Genomic DNA, 17138 nt, shown 5'->3' with positions numbered 1-17138 from the left:
GGCTCGCCAGATGCAGCTTGTCACGCTGGCCACATGGCCCGGAAGTGTCTGCGGACAGCGCTGGCCCCCGGCCTATAGAGTGAGATGGGCGCACAACCCTAGAGTCTGTCAAGACTGGCCCGTATGGGCAGGGGTACCTTTACCTTTACCTAGTGAAGATGCTGAGTCTGAGGATTCTGTGGAGGCAGATGTAATTGGTGGCGATTGAAGGGATAAAAATCATGCCATTTCAAGAGGACCCATTTAATCACACTGGATCTTTTTTTAAAAACGCAAAATCCAGCAAATCCCCATATTAACACAGCAATGGAAACCCAGCCCCACTGAAGCCTGTGGGCCCTAGTGTACCCTTTACAGATACAGCTGCATCCCTCTATTTTCCTCTAGAAAGGGACAAGATGCTTCAGATGCAATCAGCAGACAATATTCTCAGCAGACATGAATCTGTGCAGGCTGTTGCTAGAAAGAATGCAAGACAACTTCCCTATCCCCGCAAGTCCTTCATGCGTATACCAGATGACCTGGCAGAGGGTCTAGACAACCACAAATAATGACTGGATTCCTAATCATAGGGTAATAGTTTGGATCCTAGGAAGGATACACCTAGGAAGGTGGGTGCCATCGTAAGTGCAATACCTCAGCTATGCAATGTGTTTGAACACAAAGGAGTGATGGAGAGGGGACTAGAGTGGTTGCTCTTTTCTATGTGAAAATAACTGGTTTCAAGCATTTCAGAGAGAAAAAGCAGCAAAGAGTGCAAAATGAGTAGAAGAGTTTGGTTCTCCTGAGCAGAAATAGACTTCTAAACAGCCCTTTTGAATAGTACAATTCACTAATTCACCCTTCCTTACGAAAAGAGCCAGAGAAGCAACAAATGTTGGCTAACTTTGGCAACCAAGCAAAAAATTATGATTGCTAGGAACCCTGGCCACCTCCTCGTGTCACTGCAGCGTGAGCTCCCTGCTCCCCCTTACCAGCTTGGATCTGGAATTGATGTTTGTGTTGGTCTGCATATTCAAGATGTGCTGGTTGCCACCTGACAACACATCAGCTCTTGAACTACCTCCAGCTCTTGAGGTTGAGAGGAGGGGTAAGGGGCTGCTGTGCAACTATTAGGACAATCCCAGCCCATCTCTGCAAGTTCTAAGATTGAGAGGAGGGCTGGAGCTCAGCACACTTGCCAGAGGGCAGAAGCATGCTTGCCATGAGCAAAAAATGTAAAATACAGACACTTTAATCAGAAGGACAGATCTTTCAAATATTTGATTTGTTACCTTTCTGTCACCACCTCCCCAAACTGTTGGCAGGCAGGCATCTCTTTTGTCCTAAGTGGAGTGCTGTTACATTTATATGGCTTAAATTGCAGGAGGAAAATAGTCTTATTAAATACAAAGAGTCCATAAAGCACCTTCTAAATACAGGTGGAGTTGCTGTGCATCATACAGCCCAGGAACATTGTGAACCTGGCTTGTTTTTACTACCTTTTTTATTGTGGAGCAGCACTGTATACATTATACTCAGCTTTCTTAGAAGTATTATGTAAATACCTGTTGCTTCAGGGGTGTCCTCCTCTGATCTTGTCCTAGTCCTAAAAGATTTAGTATAAATATTTAAAATCAAACAATATATGCTAAGTAGTGATGGGCAACACTATAAATGAATGTTCATTTTTAATTCTGTGCTTTTCTGAATGTACCCTGTAGTGGCTTTTGCTCTTGACAGGAATGGGGAATCCCTCCAGCTGTTTCTGCCATCTCTGGTAATTAGTCTTACTGGCTGGAACTAATGGAATCTGGAGTCCAGCAACATCCAGAGGGCCACAGGATCCCATCCATGTGTATAGGTAGAAGAACGTACTCCGTAGTGGCTAGTTAAAAATGTAGTGCCTCACCATCTTTATTATGTCTAGATCTCGTGAGAAGGGAGTTCATTATACTTGCTTTCTTGGATTACCAAATAGTCATGGGAACACATAAATGTTTAGTTTGCTGACTTCCAAACTTTGGCCCAGTCTGCACTATACATTTAAAGCAGTTTAATGCTACAATTTTCAGAGCTCTTTGCATAGCTGCTCTGAGAACAATAGCTTTGTGTGGGTAATAGGGGTCTTATAACAACTCTCAGCACCCTTAACAAACTCCTGCCAACCTAGCAGTTTGAAAACATATATATGACATGCATAGATACAGATAGAGGTGGCTGAAAGCAGAATGTTGGTTGTTCTCAATGACCCTCAGTGCAGGTTCATCCTCTGAGTAGTAAGCCACTAATGGTAGCCTGATTAAACTCTTAACTTTGTGGTTATCTCAGTGACTACATCCTGTAGGCATTGGCATGGTGGAAAATGTAATACTCATTTTATAGTTTTACTATCACTTACTCCATTCCTGTTGTATGTCTTTTGTAGGTACAAGGTTCTTTATGTCATATTTTTTTAGCCTCTAATAATGTAGTGAATAAAAGCATTGCTTGAAAGAATGCAGTGCCTCAAGCTGCCAAAGTATTAAGAATGAAACATCGTTAACTGTCATATTGGCCCCAAGCCCATACACAGAAACACTGTGTAGCTGAATTGAAAGAGGAATGTAACATTTCATTGCTGGGTTGATTCAGTTAATGCGCATTGGTCACATCAAGGGAGTCTTTTCATAGATAAGAGACCAGTTTAGCGTCTAGATCTAACACGCCTTCCCTTGATTATCACTTCATCAGGTCTATTTAACCTGTCCTTTGACACTACTTAGTTGCAGCGGAAAGGTAAACTGAGACTGGTGGTTGAGTCTAAAAATACACTGGCTAGTTTTAGAGGTGACACCTTTTAAGCTACAAATGTACATAAGATGTTCTTTTAACAAAGCTGTAATGGGACTACCTTGTCTAATGGGGATAGGTGACAGCAAATTGTATTCTGTGCCTCAATGAAGTCTTCCTTTGTTGCCACAGTTCTTTCTGTGCTAAAATTTCAATTGGGTAACCGCCTATAATTTGTCAAAGGATTGCCCACTGGATGGTCATGTCTTTCCCACTGATTCACAAGTACCTCATAGGACAGGGGTTGCCAACCTTTTTGGATCAGCAGTCACATTTTGAACTTTGGTAAAGTGTTGTGGGCACCAAACACAAAATGGCTGCTGTGGAGGCATAACACAAATCTAGAAAGTACCCTCATTGCTGTTTCCCCACAGAGAGTACAATAATTGTTGTTTCTCCACCTCAATCTCAATTAAAGGAAGTCAGCTATGTCCTGGTGGTCCTGATTGTGGAGATCACACATGATCTCTCTCTCTCTCTCTCTCTCTCTCTCTCTCTCTCTCTCTCTCACACACACACACACACACACACACACACACAGTCTCACGCATATTGACCACAGGTCACACACACACACGGATATCTCTGTCTCTGACCCACTCCCTTCTCCCTCTCACAGACCATACATACATACATAATCTCCCACTTCTCCCCCTCTGCAAACACACACATCACATGGCCATCTTTCCTTCTCTCTTAAATGTATCTTTACCTCTCTCACAAACAGGCATCTGCAGGAATATTACCTGGGGTGGGGGGAGGGAGGGAAGGAAGGGGTAAAATAAAACACTGAAAGGGTGGGGAAGGCTAATTTCTCACTTTTTTTATTAAAAGAAGAATGGTATCTGTACGTTTTGCCTCACATCTCAGGTTCTAAAAAATGCTAGAAACTTCTTTTAAAAAATGAAAGCTGAGAATCTGTGGTTTATGGCTCATCTCAGGGACACCAAAGAAGGCCTTTGTGGATGCAGGGTTGGAGACCCTTGACTTAGGCTGGTACTGGTTAGGAGGAAGTTTACACCCAACACACAGACACACTTACTGTTACTAAACATATCCACAAATGAAATCCTTCTATTCAATATTTTTAAATTTAGAACATTTTTATCCTGCCTTTCCATCCTGGAATTTGAGATGGCATATATGAGTTTCCCAGGTAGTTTGCCATTGAAGCACTGATTGAAACCAGAGCTGCTTAACTTTAGAAGGTGTTATGTGCCTTCAGACCAGGCCATGACCAGCACTAATAATACTGCAGATCCAAGAAGATATGCCATACAGTATTTGAAAAACCAAATGGTGCTATTCTCCTCTGTTGTTAAAAACATAGCAGCATTTAATGGTGCTCCAGATTCTGTCACCTCCTTCTGCCTAATAGTAGGGCCAATCATGAGACTAAGTTACAGCTTCCTGCTGCTTGCAAATTACTACATTCCCCCCACCTCTCCTTTTTGCACAAAGTTCCATTTTATTCCTGAGCTGCTTGTCCAGCCACAGCTAATGTCATAATTTCCATGGTTGCAATCCTTCGTAGAAATTTAAGGCTATCAGAATAAATATTGTCCCTGGAGTGAGTTCCAGAAAAGTAGCATTCTTCTTTCTCTGCAGGAGGGAGATATACCGGCCATTTCATTTTACTTTGGAGAGTCAACTCCGCCACTGGTCAAACCAGAACTTAAAACTGATCACCATTTTAGATTGTCTTGTTACACATTGATCTGCATTCTTGTGCAAGGTTGGGAGGTGGCTGCAGGAGGAACTTGAAAAACCAGCTCCTGTGGCTCTGCTCCCTGATTTTATTGTATTTATCATTTTGCTCTTGTTCCTGATATTTGTTTACTAAACAATGGTTTTTTGCATTCAGAACTAAATTATATCACCAATCAGGGGTGGGTGGGTGTAAAGGACCCCTGGGCGGTTAAGTACAGCCAAAGGTGACTGTGGGGTTGTGGCGCTCATCTCGCTTTCAGGCTGAGGGAGCCGGCGTTTGTCCACAGACAGCTTTCCGGGTCATGTGGCCAGAATGACTAAACCGCTTGTGGTGCAACGGAACACCGTGACAGAAATCAGAGTGCACAGAAATGCCATTTACCTTCCTGACGCAGCGGTACTTATTTATCTACATGCACTGGCGTGCTTTTGAAGGTCGGCGGTTTGAATCCCTGTGATGGGGTGAGCTCCCGTTGCTCTGTCCCAGCTCCTGCCAACCTAGCAGATCCGTGTGTTCTGGCTTCTGTCACAGTGTTCCATTGCTCCAGAAGCAGTTTAGTAATGCTGGCCACATGACCCAGAAAGCTGCCTGTGGACAAATGCTGGCTCCCTTGGCCTGAAAGCGAGATGAGCACCACTCCCCATCGTTGCCTTTGACTGGACTGAACCATCCAGGGGTCCTTTACCTTTACCTTTTTAAATATATATATATAGAGAGAGAGAAAGATGTGCTAATTGTTGTGGGCTGTTTTAACATATAAATAGTCTAAAAAGAGTAGCTTTGTGTTGAAAGTTGATGACTAGACCATTTGCCTCATATTGATAAGTCTACTGAGCAGACACAGCTGTGTTTCTAATAACATTTAGCAAGTCCAGAGCAGAACAGATCTGTACATCTGGAAATAATGCCTCAGATGTTCTTATTGAAAACTTGTATGTTAAAAGACTGTGCTTATTGGGAGTGATTTTAAGAAGCCAGCCTGTCAATCTATGAGTTGGGATCCTATGGGAGTTAGTAAATAAACGTGGCTGCTGAGAGAACAGGAGGTAGACCCAATTCCACCATCACAGTTCTGTAAAGAACATATATTTCTAAGGCTTTGTGCATCCATTGAATTAGGCCAGTCATTTAGGATGCTGCCTTGGTTCTTGGTGGGCATCACCTGTTCTGAGCAATTAGCAGTTAATTTCCTGGTTGCTAAGGATACTGACAGTGCAGTTGGCAATGTATTGTGTTATGAGCTGTGGGAGCCACAGTTTGTGGGGGGCAGATTCCCCTAAATTTCTGAGTCTAATAAGTGTTAGAATTTACTCAGTGCTTGGGAGTGTTGAAATTGGCTGCCAGGCACGGGATTCAGTAAAATGTTAAAATGCAGGCCAGACCAGCTTCCCATGTTCAGGAAATCACTTGGGAGATCAGCCCTTAACCAACAACAAAGGGAAGGCAATGGGCCATTTGGAAGGCTAGAGAGAGGGGACTCTGTCAGATGGCCCTTGGGAGTGGCCCCTCCTCTAGCTCTGTTAGTTAGCAGGACAAAGGCCAGAGTTTGAAGGAGAGCAATTTTTTAGGGTTGCAGTCTGTTAAATGCAGCAAGCTGGAAGCTGAGAAAGAGGGCCATGGCTGGCATCTGTTTGAATCCAAAGCCGCTGTGGCTATAGCAGTAGCAAAACCCTTTTGGGGTGTTAATGCTGTGAATGCTTTCATCGTAGGCTCAGGTTATCTATATGTATAAATAAACCATATATCCTAAAATCACCACAGTCTGTGCCTCATTTCCAAAGGAAACACGAACCCTGGGTAAGCGCCTGAAACCCCTGGAATCTCTCACTACTCAGAGATTGGGGCACCATGTAACAGTGTGTTTACTCAGAAGTCCCTCTGCGTTCGTACATGCTATGTTAGTTTGTTTAGGACTGTAGACTGAGAGCAGCAGCAGAAGCTGCCTGTCTATACAGCTGTTCACAAACAACTAGAGGGAAAGATCCAGAGCTTAGATATTCAATTAAGGCTGTGACAGCACTCTTTTGCACAGTGCATCCCGATGCTAAAAGGAGATGCCAGCCAACAAACAAATAAACACAAAACCAGTTATGGAACACTTCATGTGGGCTTGTAAACCACCAGTGGTCTATGGTTCAGAACCTACTGCTTGAAGATGCCTTTCTGTCAGAAGCAGACATGCTAATTAGACCATAAATATGCTTTAGGTCCCCCATACATGACAAGTTTATAGAAAGTGCCAAGGAATTTGAAGACGCTGTGTTCTTTAAATTTCCAAATGTATAATCTGGCCAAGGGCTCAGTCTTCCTCTCTTAAGAGGTTACAGTAATGCCTGACCATTTTCTGGGAGAAACTTGCTATATTGCAAACAGGAAAAAAAATCACCCTTCCCAACCAAGCATGATTGATGCCAGTGCAACTGTCTATTTCTCTTCTTGCTGCAACATGCTTAACCTGCAACATGCTTAAACACCTTGGAAATGTTTCCTTGAACTCCTAGGTCAGTCTTATGAAATCCGTCTACTTGAGAATAGGAAATTGGGAGAGTTTCAAGATTTAAACACAAAATATGTAAAGGTAAGGAGATTTTCTTCCTGCTGCTACATACAGGCACACTCTAATAAGATGGTCATACCATTGGAAGAGAATTGACTAGGGAGAGGGCAGGACTTCAGGGTGGAGTGGGGTGGGCTTTCTGATCTGAATTCCTTTCGATTCAAGCAGGAGTGGGCAGTTTGGGTTCTGGAGCCCAGTATATGCCAGCGGATTTCTGTTTTTCCTGTCTTCTTTGAATAATTTTTACATCTGTTATTCATAAAAGACCAAATAGTACATTTACCTCACCAATCCCCAATGTGTTTTTAAGAGTTCTGGGGTCTATTCTAGGGTGTTATTTTGTTTTTTTAGTATACAGCATTTTTCTGGCCTGGCCTTTTAGGCCTCAATGCTGACTTCAGGGTCCAGCATTCCTCAGAGCTTCACATTGCAGAGAAACATTGGCAACAATCGACAGATTGTATCTTGGGGGATCATGTCTATTATCATGGTTTTTTTGTTGGCGAAATGCCCCAATGAGTATTTAAGGGCACATGGCATTCCTGAGTACATAGCTTGAAAACCACTGATATAGACCTCTTCCCCCGACCTCCTATTCACATGTCTTGGATACAGAATACACCCTTAATGCTTGCTCACATGCTACATGTTGTACTCCCACAGTTACATATCTTGCTTTTCTTTAATTCTTATTCCAGCCATGGGAGGGAGGAGAATTGTTGTTGGGAAGCATAACAAGAAGGAAGGTTTATCCTTTCTCTCCTTAGATGCAACTCACCAAATATCCTCCCCAACAGCTACAGGGCTTAGTAAAAAGAGAGAGAGAAAGGGCCCATTGACACCCCGGAAGATTGGGGGTAGTCACTCCTGCATGTTGCAATCCCAATAAAAAAATTCCCTCTCCACAGATAAAGTAAAGCAAGACATGTAACTGTACGCTACACATAAAGTGAAACATATAGTTTGACCCTTATTTGGGAGATGTATTATCTTTTGTTTGATTTAAAGAGAAATGGAAAAGGTATTTAATAACTTTCTGCATGTAAATACATGACATGTCAAGGGTGTTTAGCTATCTGTCCTTTCACCACTGCTGCTGCCACCACTCATGATCCTTATCTACAAGGTGTGGCCTTTGACAGCAGCATCCAGTGCTTACTCCTTTCCTGCTTGTATGTGGCAATAGATGTAGTGAGTAGGGGGGTCAATACAGCACAGCCTTAAACCAGTCATTTTATGAATAATTTACTAACTTGACATTTCTCCTTGGCTTAAAAACCCAGTCTTTGGGCTCAAGAATATAGCATGTGAACAAGCATTTAGCAAAACATTGTGGAGTCCCACCTTGCTCAAAGTAAGCTGCAATAAGCGTCACAAATCCCACTGTAGAATCCACATAAGGAATCTCTTATCCTGGTCCACCTTTCATGTCATAGGCACAGCTCACAAAATGCAACTGGATCCCAAAATACGTGGGAGGAGGGAAGGTCATCAATGCAAATAGGTCATTGGATGAATAGTTTTGAGTCTCACACCCATTCCTTCAAGGGTTCTTCATTTGGATACAGATGTTCTAGTGTCTAATTCCCCCCCCCCCTTCAACAAATGTTCCAATGAAATGGCTTTGCTTTAAAGAAAGGGGCCATTTGCAAAATCTGATATTCGTGCTGCATATTGCAAAAGCAGGTTGTTTCGTTGTTGGTTTTTTGTTTAGATTTGGGTTCCCACCCCTCAACATCCAGCATACACACCTGTAATTTTATTACATTTCTTTGAAATAATCTAATCCTTTTGTTTTTAGGTTTTCAAGTTGTATGTTCAAAATATTTCAAATCTCCTTCCTGGATAGTGTGTCACCAAAACAAGACTTCTGTAAATGGGATGTGAGGTCTAGCCAAATGGCATTGGTACCCCACAGAATAAATGCTCTATGCCTTCAGCCATTATTTACATCTTGATCCTGGTGTATTTTCAACAGAAGGATAAAAACATTCCCCAGGTGTCAATTACAGCATGAAATTAATTTGGCCAAGCTGGCTGATAATAGTAGCAGCAAAGTTGTTATCTATAGGATTGTCTTTAGACACCAAATCTTTCAGTTTCTCATTATTCTTCCTAGTCTGTTTGGTGTATATGGTGATGGGTGACCTTTGTAGAGAGCTACATCACCTTGCTTGTCAGCATTTAAAAAAGTGGAGCTTGTCTGCATTAAAAAAAGATGTACCTGAATCACTTCATTAACTTCAGCCCTCTTCTTCTCTCTCAACAGAGCATCATTCGTGTGGTTTTCCATGATCGCCGTCTGCAGTACACAGAGCACCAGCAGCTCGAAGGCTGGAGGTGGAGTCGGCCAGGAGATCGCATCCTTGACATAGGTGAGAACTTTTCATTATGTTGTCCTTTGAGGTGTTTCCTGAAGTAATCTACAAGATATTTCTTCAAGGCACTTTCACGTTGTAAAACTGCAAGCTTTAAATCAAGTCATGCTCCTCCTCATGGAATCAGAGCATCCTATATTTTTTTACAGTATATTTTCTACTGCCCCCAGCATGTAGGTATGTATTTCATTGTTTGCATTGTAAATATATTTATACCCCACTTTTTTTTGTTGAAAACTAATTTACACTTAAAACCAAAACAGAACACTGCCTAATCAATAAAATTACCACAACTCAACAACATAAAACACTGTGGTTAAAAAGCCATCTTAAATGACATCATGCCTAAGCATCCATTTTGGTTCTTAATATGAGAATACTATTGCAGTCACAGCAAGATGGGGGGGGGATTGATTCTCATGCAAAATGGAGTTTGTTATGTTTCTTTCTGACTTTTCGAATGCATCTGGTGATTATATTGCAATGTTGTTTCTGCTCTTCAATTTTAATTTTTTTAAAATTTTAGGGGTTTTCTTCTACAGATATCCCACTGTCAGTCGGCATCCTAGATCCCAGAGCCAGCCCCACACAGCTGAATACAGTAGAATTTTTGTGGGATCCCTCTAAGAGAGCATCAGCATTCATTCAGGTAAGGAAAATAACATTCTATTTTTTATTCCTTTTTTTTAAAAAAACAACAACAACCACATTCTCCTTTTAAAATCTTCTGGGACACATATTTCATTGAGTATATATAGAGAATTTCAAACCAGAATGGATGGAAGATTTCCACTTTGGTTTCTTGTTATAATACAGACAATAATTTTTTTTACTGACAGCTACATAGATTCAAATAAAACAATTTCACATAACTGAATTTTCTTTTAAGCCTACAGTGCTAGTAGATTTTGAAGAGATAATAGGAATACAAGTAGAAAGAATAATACAATATGCCATAACGAAACATATCCAACATATTAAGGGGAGAAAGATCAAACCTTTTCAAGTAATAAGTGAAAACAAAACCTTTCCACCTCAGCTGGCTAGGCCAAAGCAAACTAGCAATATTTTGATGGTTGTTCAAGCAGGGTGTAGAAATCCTTTTACTTAACTTCATTGCCCAGTAGTAGTTCTGGATATTGCTTATTAGGAATGTGTTCAGTCCAATAAGCCACCACTTTTCACCTGGCTGGCAATGTTGCTTGTAATGGTGAAAGGTAGTTGTCTAGACTGAAATCATCAATCTGCATGCAGCCGGTGCAAAAACCATTTTTGAAAATAAGCACCATCAACTGAACAAAGAAGTAAATAAAATCAGCTGGCAGTGCCAAATTACTAATATATTTTGCAAAAACTGTAAGAGATTGTTGGAATGAGAACATTGGTGCAAATGTAATCCTCAACGTTGCCTTTTCTTTTATTATTATTTTTTTAAGAAAGTTGTTAAGGGGAAATTTGTGTTTGATAGAAAGAAGCTGGTGAGAGGGAGCGTGCACTGTAACCTTTGCTGATTTCTTGATTATGGCAGCCTATGCATTATACCTTTGAAACACCTTCTTTCTGTCAAAGAATTCTGGGGCCCTAAGTTACCCCTCACCGACCCACCATTTCCAGCCCCCTTTAATAAACTACAGTGTCCAGAATTCTTTGCAGGTAGAGGGAGAGAATCTGCTTCAAATGTGGCTTAAAGGTATGGTGTGTACACAGACTACAGATAATGGACAGGCTAGAAGTCTGCACTGGTCCTACTTGGGGCTTGTTAGATCTCATCTTTATAATAAAATCAAATGCTCTGTTCAGGGAACTTGAAGCCAAACCGTTCCTTTTTCACTAGGTGCATTGTATTAGTACAGAATTTACTCCGAGGAAACATGGGGGAGAGAAAGGCGTACCCTTCCGGATACAAATGGACACCTTCAAACAGAATGAGAATGGCGAATACACAGACCACTTGCATTCTGCAAGCTGCCAGATCAAAGTCTTTAAGGTACAAGGGTTGTGGGATTTTCAGAACAGTTTTCACTTGGTTATGAAATTCACTTGGTGACCATGAGCAAATCGCTCTTCAGCCTTGCAGGCTTGTTATGAGGTTAAAACACTCAGTTTTCTAAAGGGAGCACAATACAATACAGTACAGATAAATAATACAAAGACTAGGCTGTTGGTCGTAATGGTCAAATACTACTCAATGTGGATAGGATGTGTTCATTCATTAAACGACACAAATCTCAGTGTCACTTTTGTTTGGATATCAAGGGAAATAGCTGCACTATCTGTTGGCTTAAAACTATTTATTCTGTGTGCTTTATAGCCTAAAGGAGCAGATAGGAAACAGAAGACAGACAGAGAAAAAATGGAGAAGAAAACTACTCAAGAAAGGGAGAAATATCAGCCATCCTATGATACAACCATTCTGACAGAGGTATGGTAGGTCTGTTGCTACAATGCCAAATGGTACGTAGGCTGAGACCCTATCTGCCTGCGGACTGTCTCGCCAGAGTGGTGCATGCTCTGGTTATCTCCCACTTGGACTACTGCAATGCAATCTACGTGGGGCTACCTTTGAAGGTGACTCGGAAACTACAACTAATCCAGAATGCAGCAGCTAGACTGGTGACTGGGGGCGGCCGCCAAGACCATATAACACCGGTCTTGAAAGACCTACATTGGCTCCCAGTACGTTTCCGAGCACAATTCAAAGTGTTGGTGCTGACCTTTAAAGCCCTAAACGGCCTCGGTCCAGTATACCTGAAGGAGCGTCTCCACCCCCATCATTCTGCCCGGACACTGAGGTCCAGCGCCGAGGGCCTTCTGGCGGTTCCCTGATTGCGAGAAGCAAAGCTACAGGGAACCAGGCAGAGGGCCTTCTCGGTAGTGGCGCCTGCCCTGTGGAACGCCCTTCCAGCAGATGTCAAAGCGATAAACAACTACCTGACATTCAGAAGACATCTTAAGGCAGCCCTGTTCAGGGAAGTTTTTAACGTGTGATATTTTACTGTATTTTTGGTTTTTATGGAAGCCGCCCAGAGTGGCTGGGGAGGCCCAGCCAGATGGGCGGGGTATAAATTAATTATTATTATTATTATTATTATTATTATTATTATTATTATTATTTATTATTATGGTACTCAGGTGTGAGACAGTTCTTCCCTCTCAAAGTTTAGAAGTTTGCAATGTAAGGAGCAGTATTTATCTTTTCAGAAAAATAAATAAATATGTGATTGATTGTTTCAAAATTAGAAACACTCAACCAGTGTTACTCAACCTGGCCTGTGTATGTATCCAGTACAACCTTAAACATCTAATGAGCCTTCCCTTATGTCATAGTCAAACAAAAGATCTGAAAGTAGGTTTGTTGCTTTCAGGTCTCGTATTTTCAAATCTTGACACAACAGGCTAGCAGTGTTCATGAGATTACCAAAGATGTGAGGATCCATATTTGTTTAGGTTCAACTCACCAGGTTTTCAGGAGTGAACACAAGAATCAGAACAAGTGCAGAGTGTTAAGAGACTTTCACTTCATGGGTTGGAACCAACATCTGTGTCTGAAAAGAGATACATACTTCCAGTAGTAGGGGCTCCCTTTGGTAGGATATTTTTGAGAGTGGACTGTTTTTAGATTAAGTTTAGGAGGCTAGTTCATAACCTTTGGCTGAGCACACAAGCTACAACATGGAGATAAGACTGTGTGAGCTAGCAAGCACATGCAGGGTTGCAGCAATTCTAAGTGCTTCCATGATCATGGGTGCCAGAGCAGCCCCATGTAGCTGCTTGTGAATTTTTTTTATTTATTTGTAAGATTTATATCCTGCCCTGCCCTTAATTGTAAGTGATCTTGGGATGGGTCACATTCAGATAGAAACATAAAATAAATAAATAAAATCTCAAATATGAATCACTTAATCTGTTTACGAAAACAATACAGGGTGGCTCAGTTTCTTGCTGCCCATATGCACAAAAACCTGTAGGGGGAAAAATAGGTATTTTATCTGGTGCCAGTTCCTGTGGAACTGTCTCTGTATGGTTGCAGACTTGGGTGAGCCTGAGGCTGATCCTGGCATTGCTCCTGCATGTTTTAACTGGCCATTTATCTAAACTGCCCTGGTGGGTGTTTTGCTTCTGTAACTTGCTGCGGGAGATGTTTGTGCAGTATGCTCTGTGAACTTTTAGCCTCTTGCATTCAGCAATGGACTTAAACTGTTGTGTGCCATTCTGTGAGGTAGGGAAAGATAGACGTATCTTTTCTCTTTCATCAATCTACCTTACCTGTCTAATCATTTTCATTAAAATAATGCACCATGTAGTCTGATCACATAATTGATGCTCAGAAGTACTTGGGAAGCAACCGCACACTTTGGCATCCTGGCCAGGAGCATAAAAGTCTGATTCTGTGCATGGCAGCAGCTGCACACAACCAAAGCCAAGGCTGTACAAAACAGTCTAGTCTTGTGCATGATGTACTAACTAGCTATGGCCAGTCAATGTAGCAATTTCGAACGGTATGCTCAACAATGACATAAGCTTCCTCTGAGTCTCCTAGGAAGGTTAGGTACCATATTGCTTGCTAGACTTCAGTGCATTTTGACATCTTAAAAGTTCACGCCATTGCAACACCAGATTAAATAGTAACTTTAGCCCACCCCTTCTTATTTGTTTTAAAGAGGAGCAGAAACAAATTTGCTTCTTCTCATTCACAAAACCTTTTTTATTTGTATACATTTTAGTCAGCTGCAATATAATGTGACCCACAGTTCATGAGACCTTTACATGGAAAGTGACCTATTTCCAAGGAGCTGCCAGATTAAGGTGACCTGCTGTTGACAGGAATGGCCTTTAGCACCTTGAAGCAGGAAATCATATGGCCCTTGTTACTAAAGAGTTAAATATTTGCTAATGTTTGTTTGCATTTGCTGAGGAGAGAAATCCTAGGGAATGTCATGGATTGCCTTACTATCATTGTAAACAGAAGACATATTGTGTAGAAGGTTCCTGGGCTCTTAACAGGTTATTTAGACAGACTTAATTCTGATTGTACGCCAGCAAAGAAAAAAACACTAGGGGAAACATTTGTTTGTTTGGTTTGATAGCCTTGTGCCATCTTTCCTGTAAGACCCATACTGTGTGCTGCTTCCTTTGACATCATTCAACAGTTTGAGCGGTCAACAGTGAATCACGACAGATCATATTTGGTGCTATACTTGTACAAAATGCTAGTTCTTTCTGCTGAAGTGCATTGGTTCCATTCATTTATCACTCCACTCTCCATGATGTAACTTTCCCAAGTTACTAACTGTTTTGTACCACCACTTCTGGGCTAACACCAAGTACTATGATTATTTGTACTTGAATGGGTAGAACCTTTTTGGAACTCTTTGGAATATGTGCAAAGCTAGCATATTGGAAAGAAAGTTGTTAGGCTCTTGCCACCAACCCAAAGTATCCCTGGCCTTGGTACCACCTTTCCCTGCCCCATCCCTGTCCTGGTCAGTATATTGTTGCCAGGAAGAAAGCACTGCCACGCTGCCCCCCTCCTTGCTCCAATTCAGAGCTGCTGACTTCTAGTAACCCTCTGCTAGAAAAATAACAAAATAGAAAAAGAAAAAATGTTTAAATCAAGAGTGGTTTTTTTGGGAGGGGGTGATGATAGACTGGCACTCATAAAGATGTACAATTAGTTGTCACTAGTGAAGGTGCAATAAAAAGTAGTTTTGAAAGAGAATAGGATTTCAGTTTCTGACTCCCCTTTGAAGCATGCTCTTAATGTTCCTAATTTGGTTTTGTTTAAACAGTGTTCCCCGTGGCCAGATGTGCCTTATCAAGTGAACAACGCTCCGTCTCCAAGTTACAACAGCTCTCCAAACAGTTTCAGCCTTGGAGATGGGTACGTGATAAATATTTTATCTTTTCAGCTGACATTGGAGCCCCAGTTTCATGTTTTTGTTTCATAAAAAGAAAAAACCACACGCCCGTGTGTAAAAGATAAGGAAGTTTTAACTTCGCATTTAGTGTTATGTTGGAGCCTGCAATTCAACCCAAATATTATTTGCCAAGATTGCGAGACATACTGCTGTGCTCTTTTACTGCTCCCACTCGCTTGAAAGGTACTTGCATATTTAAATTACTTAAAGCATTTTCATGCCACTCTTCACCCAAAGCAGGTTCCCAGCATGACTCATGTCAATAAATGTCAATGATGAGACAGTTCTTGCCCTCAGGTTTGCAACCTAAGAGACACAAAACAAAAGGAAAAGGGGATTGGGATTGGGAGGGAGGAGAGAAAAAACAAGCTCAGGCCTTAGTTTTAATTACAGAGTTGTTGCAATAACCAGCTACAATGGAAAGATCTTGAAATGAGCAATGTCCTGTCCCATCTCTCCCACTCTTATAGCCGGATGGAATAGAAGAGATTCCTTTTTAAACTTATACCTACTGTTGGCAGGTGTAGGGGAGGTGGGTTTCTTCAAACAAACAAACAAACAAACAAACTTATTTATATCCTGTTATTTTTCCAAGAAGTTCAGGGTGGCATACATGGTTCTCTGCTTCTCCTTCCCCATGTTATCCTTTCGTTAATCCTGGGAGGTAGGTTAGGTTGAAAAATTGTGACTGGCTCAAGGACTCCCAATGAACACAGTAATTGGATGACGGTTTGAACTTGCATCTCCCCAATCTTAGTTTGACCATTGCACCTCTCTGGTCTCCTTAATCCTAAATTAGCCAAGAATAAAGAATTTTTTAAGTCTTAAAATAAAACTCCCCCCCCCTCCTAATTTCCTTGAACATATTGGATATCCTTTCTATAGCAGCTACATTCCAAATCTGTAGAATCCAAGGGATTTGTGTTGCATCACTTTTTTTTCTTTAAAGGGGGGCAGTCTTTCCATGTAGAACATAATAGCCTCCTTTTAAAAAACAAAGCAAAACCGAAACACATTTTGACTTCTCTTAGTGGAAACAACAAAGAGGAAATCTCTGCATTTTGAACACCTGGTTAGGCAACTTGTACTTGGAACGTGTTTCATTCATATACAGTGGTACCTCGGGTCAAGAACTTAATTCGTTCTGGAGGTCCATTCTTAACCTGAAACCATTCTTAACCTGAGGTACCACTTTAGCTAATGGGGCCTCCCACTGTCTCTGCGCTGCAGCTATGCAATTTCTGTTCTCATCCTGAGGTAAAGTTCTTAACCCAAAGTGTTTGTAACCCGAGGTGTTTGTAACCTGAGGTACCACTGTAATCCATCTGGAGAGAGGGAGAGAAGTGGGGACGGGGGAGGGACAACAACCAGCACTATTGAGGAGAGACGTTAAAAAAAATCCTTTTTTCTTTCCCAATTCTGTACAATTTTTAGCAACAGTTCTCCAACTCACCAGGCGGAGCTCCTGCCTCCCAGCAATGACGTAAGTATTTGAGATCATGTTAATGTGGTGCTTTTCTTTTTTTAGGACACTGGTGAACAGTTCATTTCAAGACCCTCTTATTCTTTTTGCAATGTAGCATCTCCTTCCCTCTGCTTCTATTCAAGATGCTCAGCAGTGGCTTCAGCGAAATAGGTTTAGTCCATTCTGTAGACTCTTTTCAAGTTTCTCAGGTATGTGTGTTAATATGGCCCATGTGCCTTTTATCCTTCCTAATGTTCCTTCAAGGGGGTAACTCTGTTCTTTAAGTAATATAGACCAT

General features: G+C 41.5%; 1 protein-coding gene across 1 annotated transcript in view; it reads left to right on the top strand.

Annotated features, from left to right (window-relative positions):
- The window catches only part of TFCP2L1 (transcription factor CP2 like 1), a 40312-nt gene that overhangs the window by 12757 nt on the left and 10417 nt on the right, over positions 1-17138 (top strand). Inside the window, exons 3-10 of the mRNA XM_028743112.2 lie at positions 7024-7100; positions 9349-9454; positions 10000-10106; positions 11292-11444; positions 11769-11879; positions 15247-15338; positions 16810-16858; positions 16956-17049. Coding sequence (XP_028598945.1) covers positions 7024-7100; positions 9349-9454; positions 10000-10106; positions 11292-11444; positions 11769-11879; positions 15247-15338; positions 16810-16858; positions 16956-17049 — 789 coding nt within the window. The remainder of the gene's footprint in view (positions 1-7023; positions 7101-9348; positions 9455-9999; positions 10107-11291; positions 11445-11768; positions 11880-15246; positions 15339-16809; positions 16859-16955; positions 17050-17138) is intronic.

The sequence above is a fragment of the Podarcis muralis genome, chromosome 1 (genome assembly GCF_964188315.1).
Source record: "Podarcis muralis chromosome 1, rPodMur119.hap1.1, whole genome shotgun sequence".
NCBI classification, from domain to species: domain Eukaryota; kingdom Metazoa; phylum Chordata; class Lepidosauria; order Squamata; family Lacertidae; genus Podarcis; species Podarcis muralis.
Note: the sequence above shows the minus strand (reverse complement) of the source record. Positions and strands in the feature narration are given on the sequence as shown.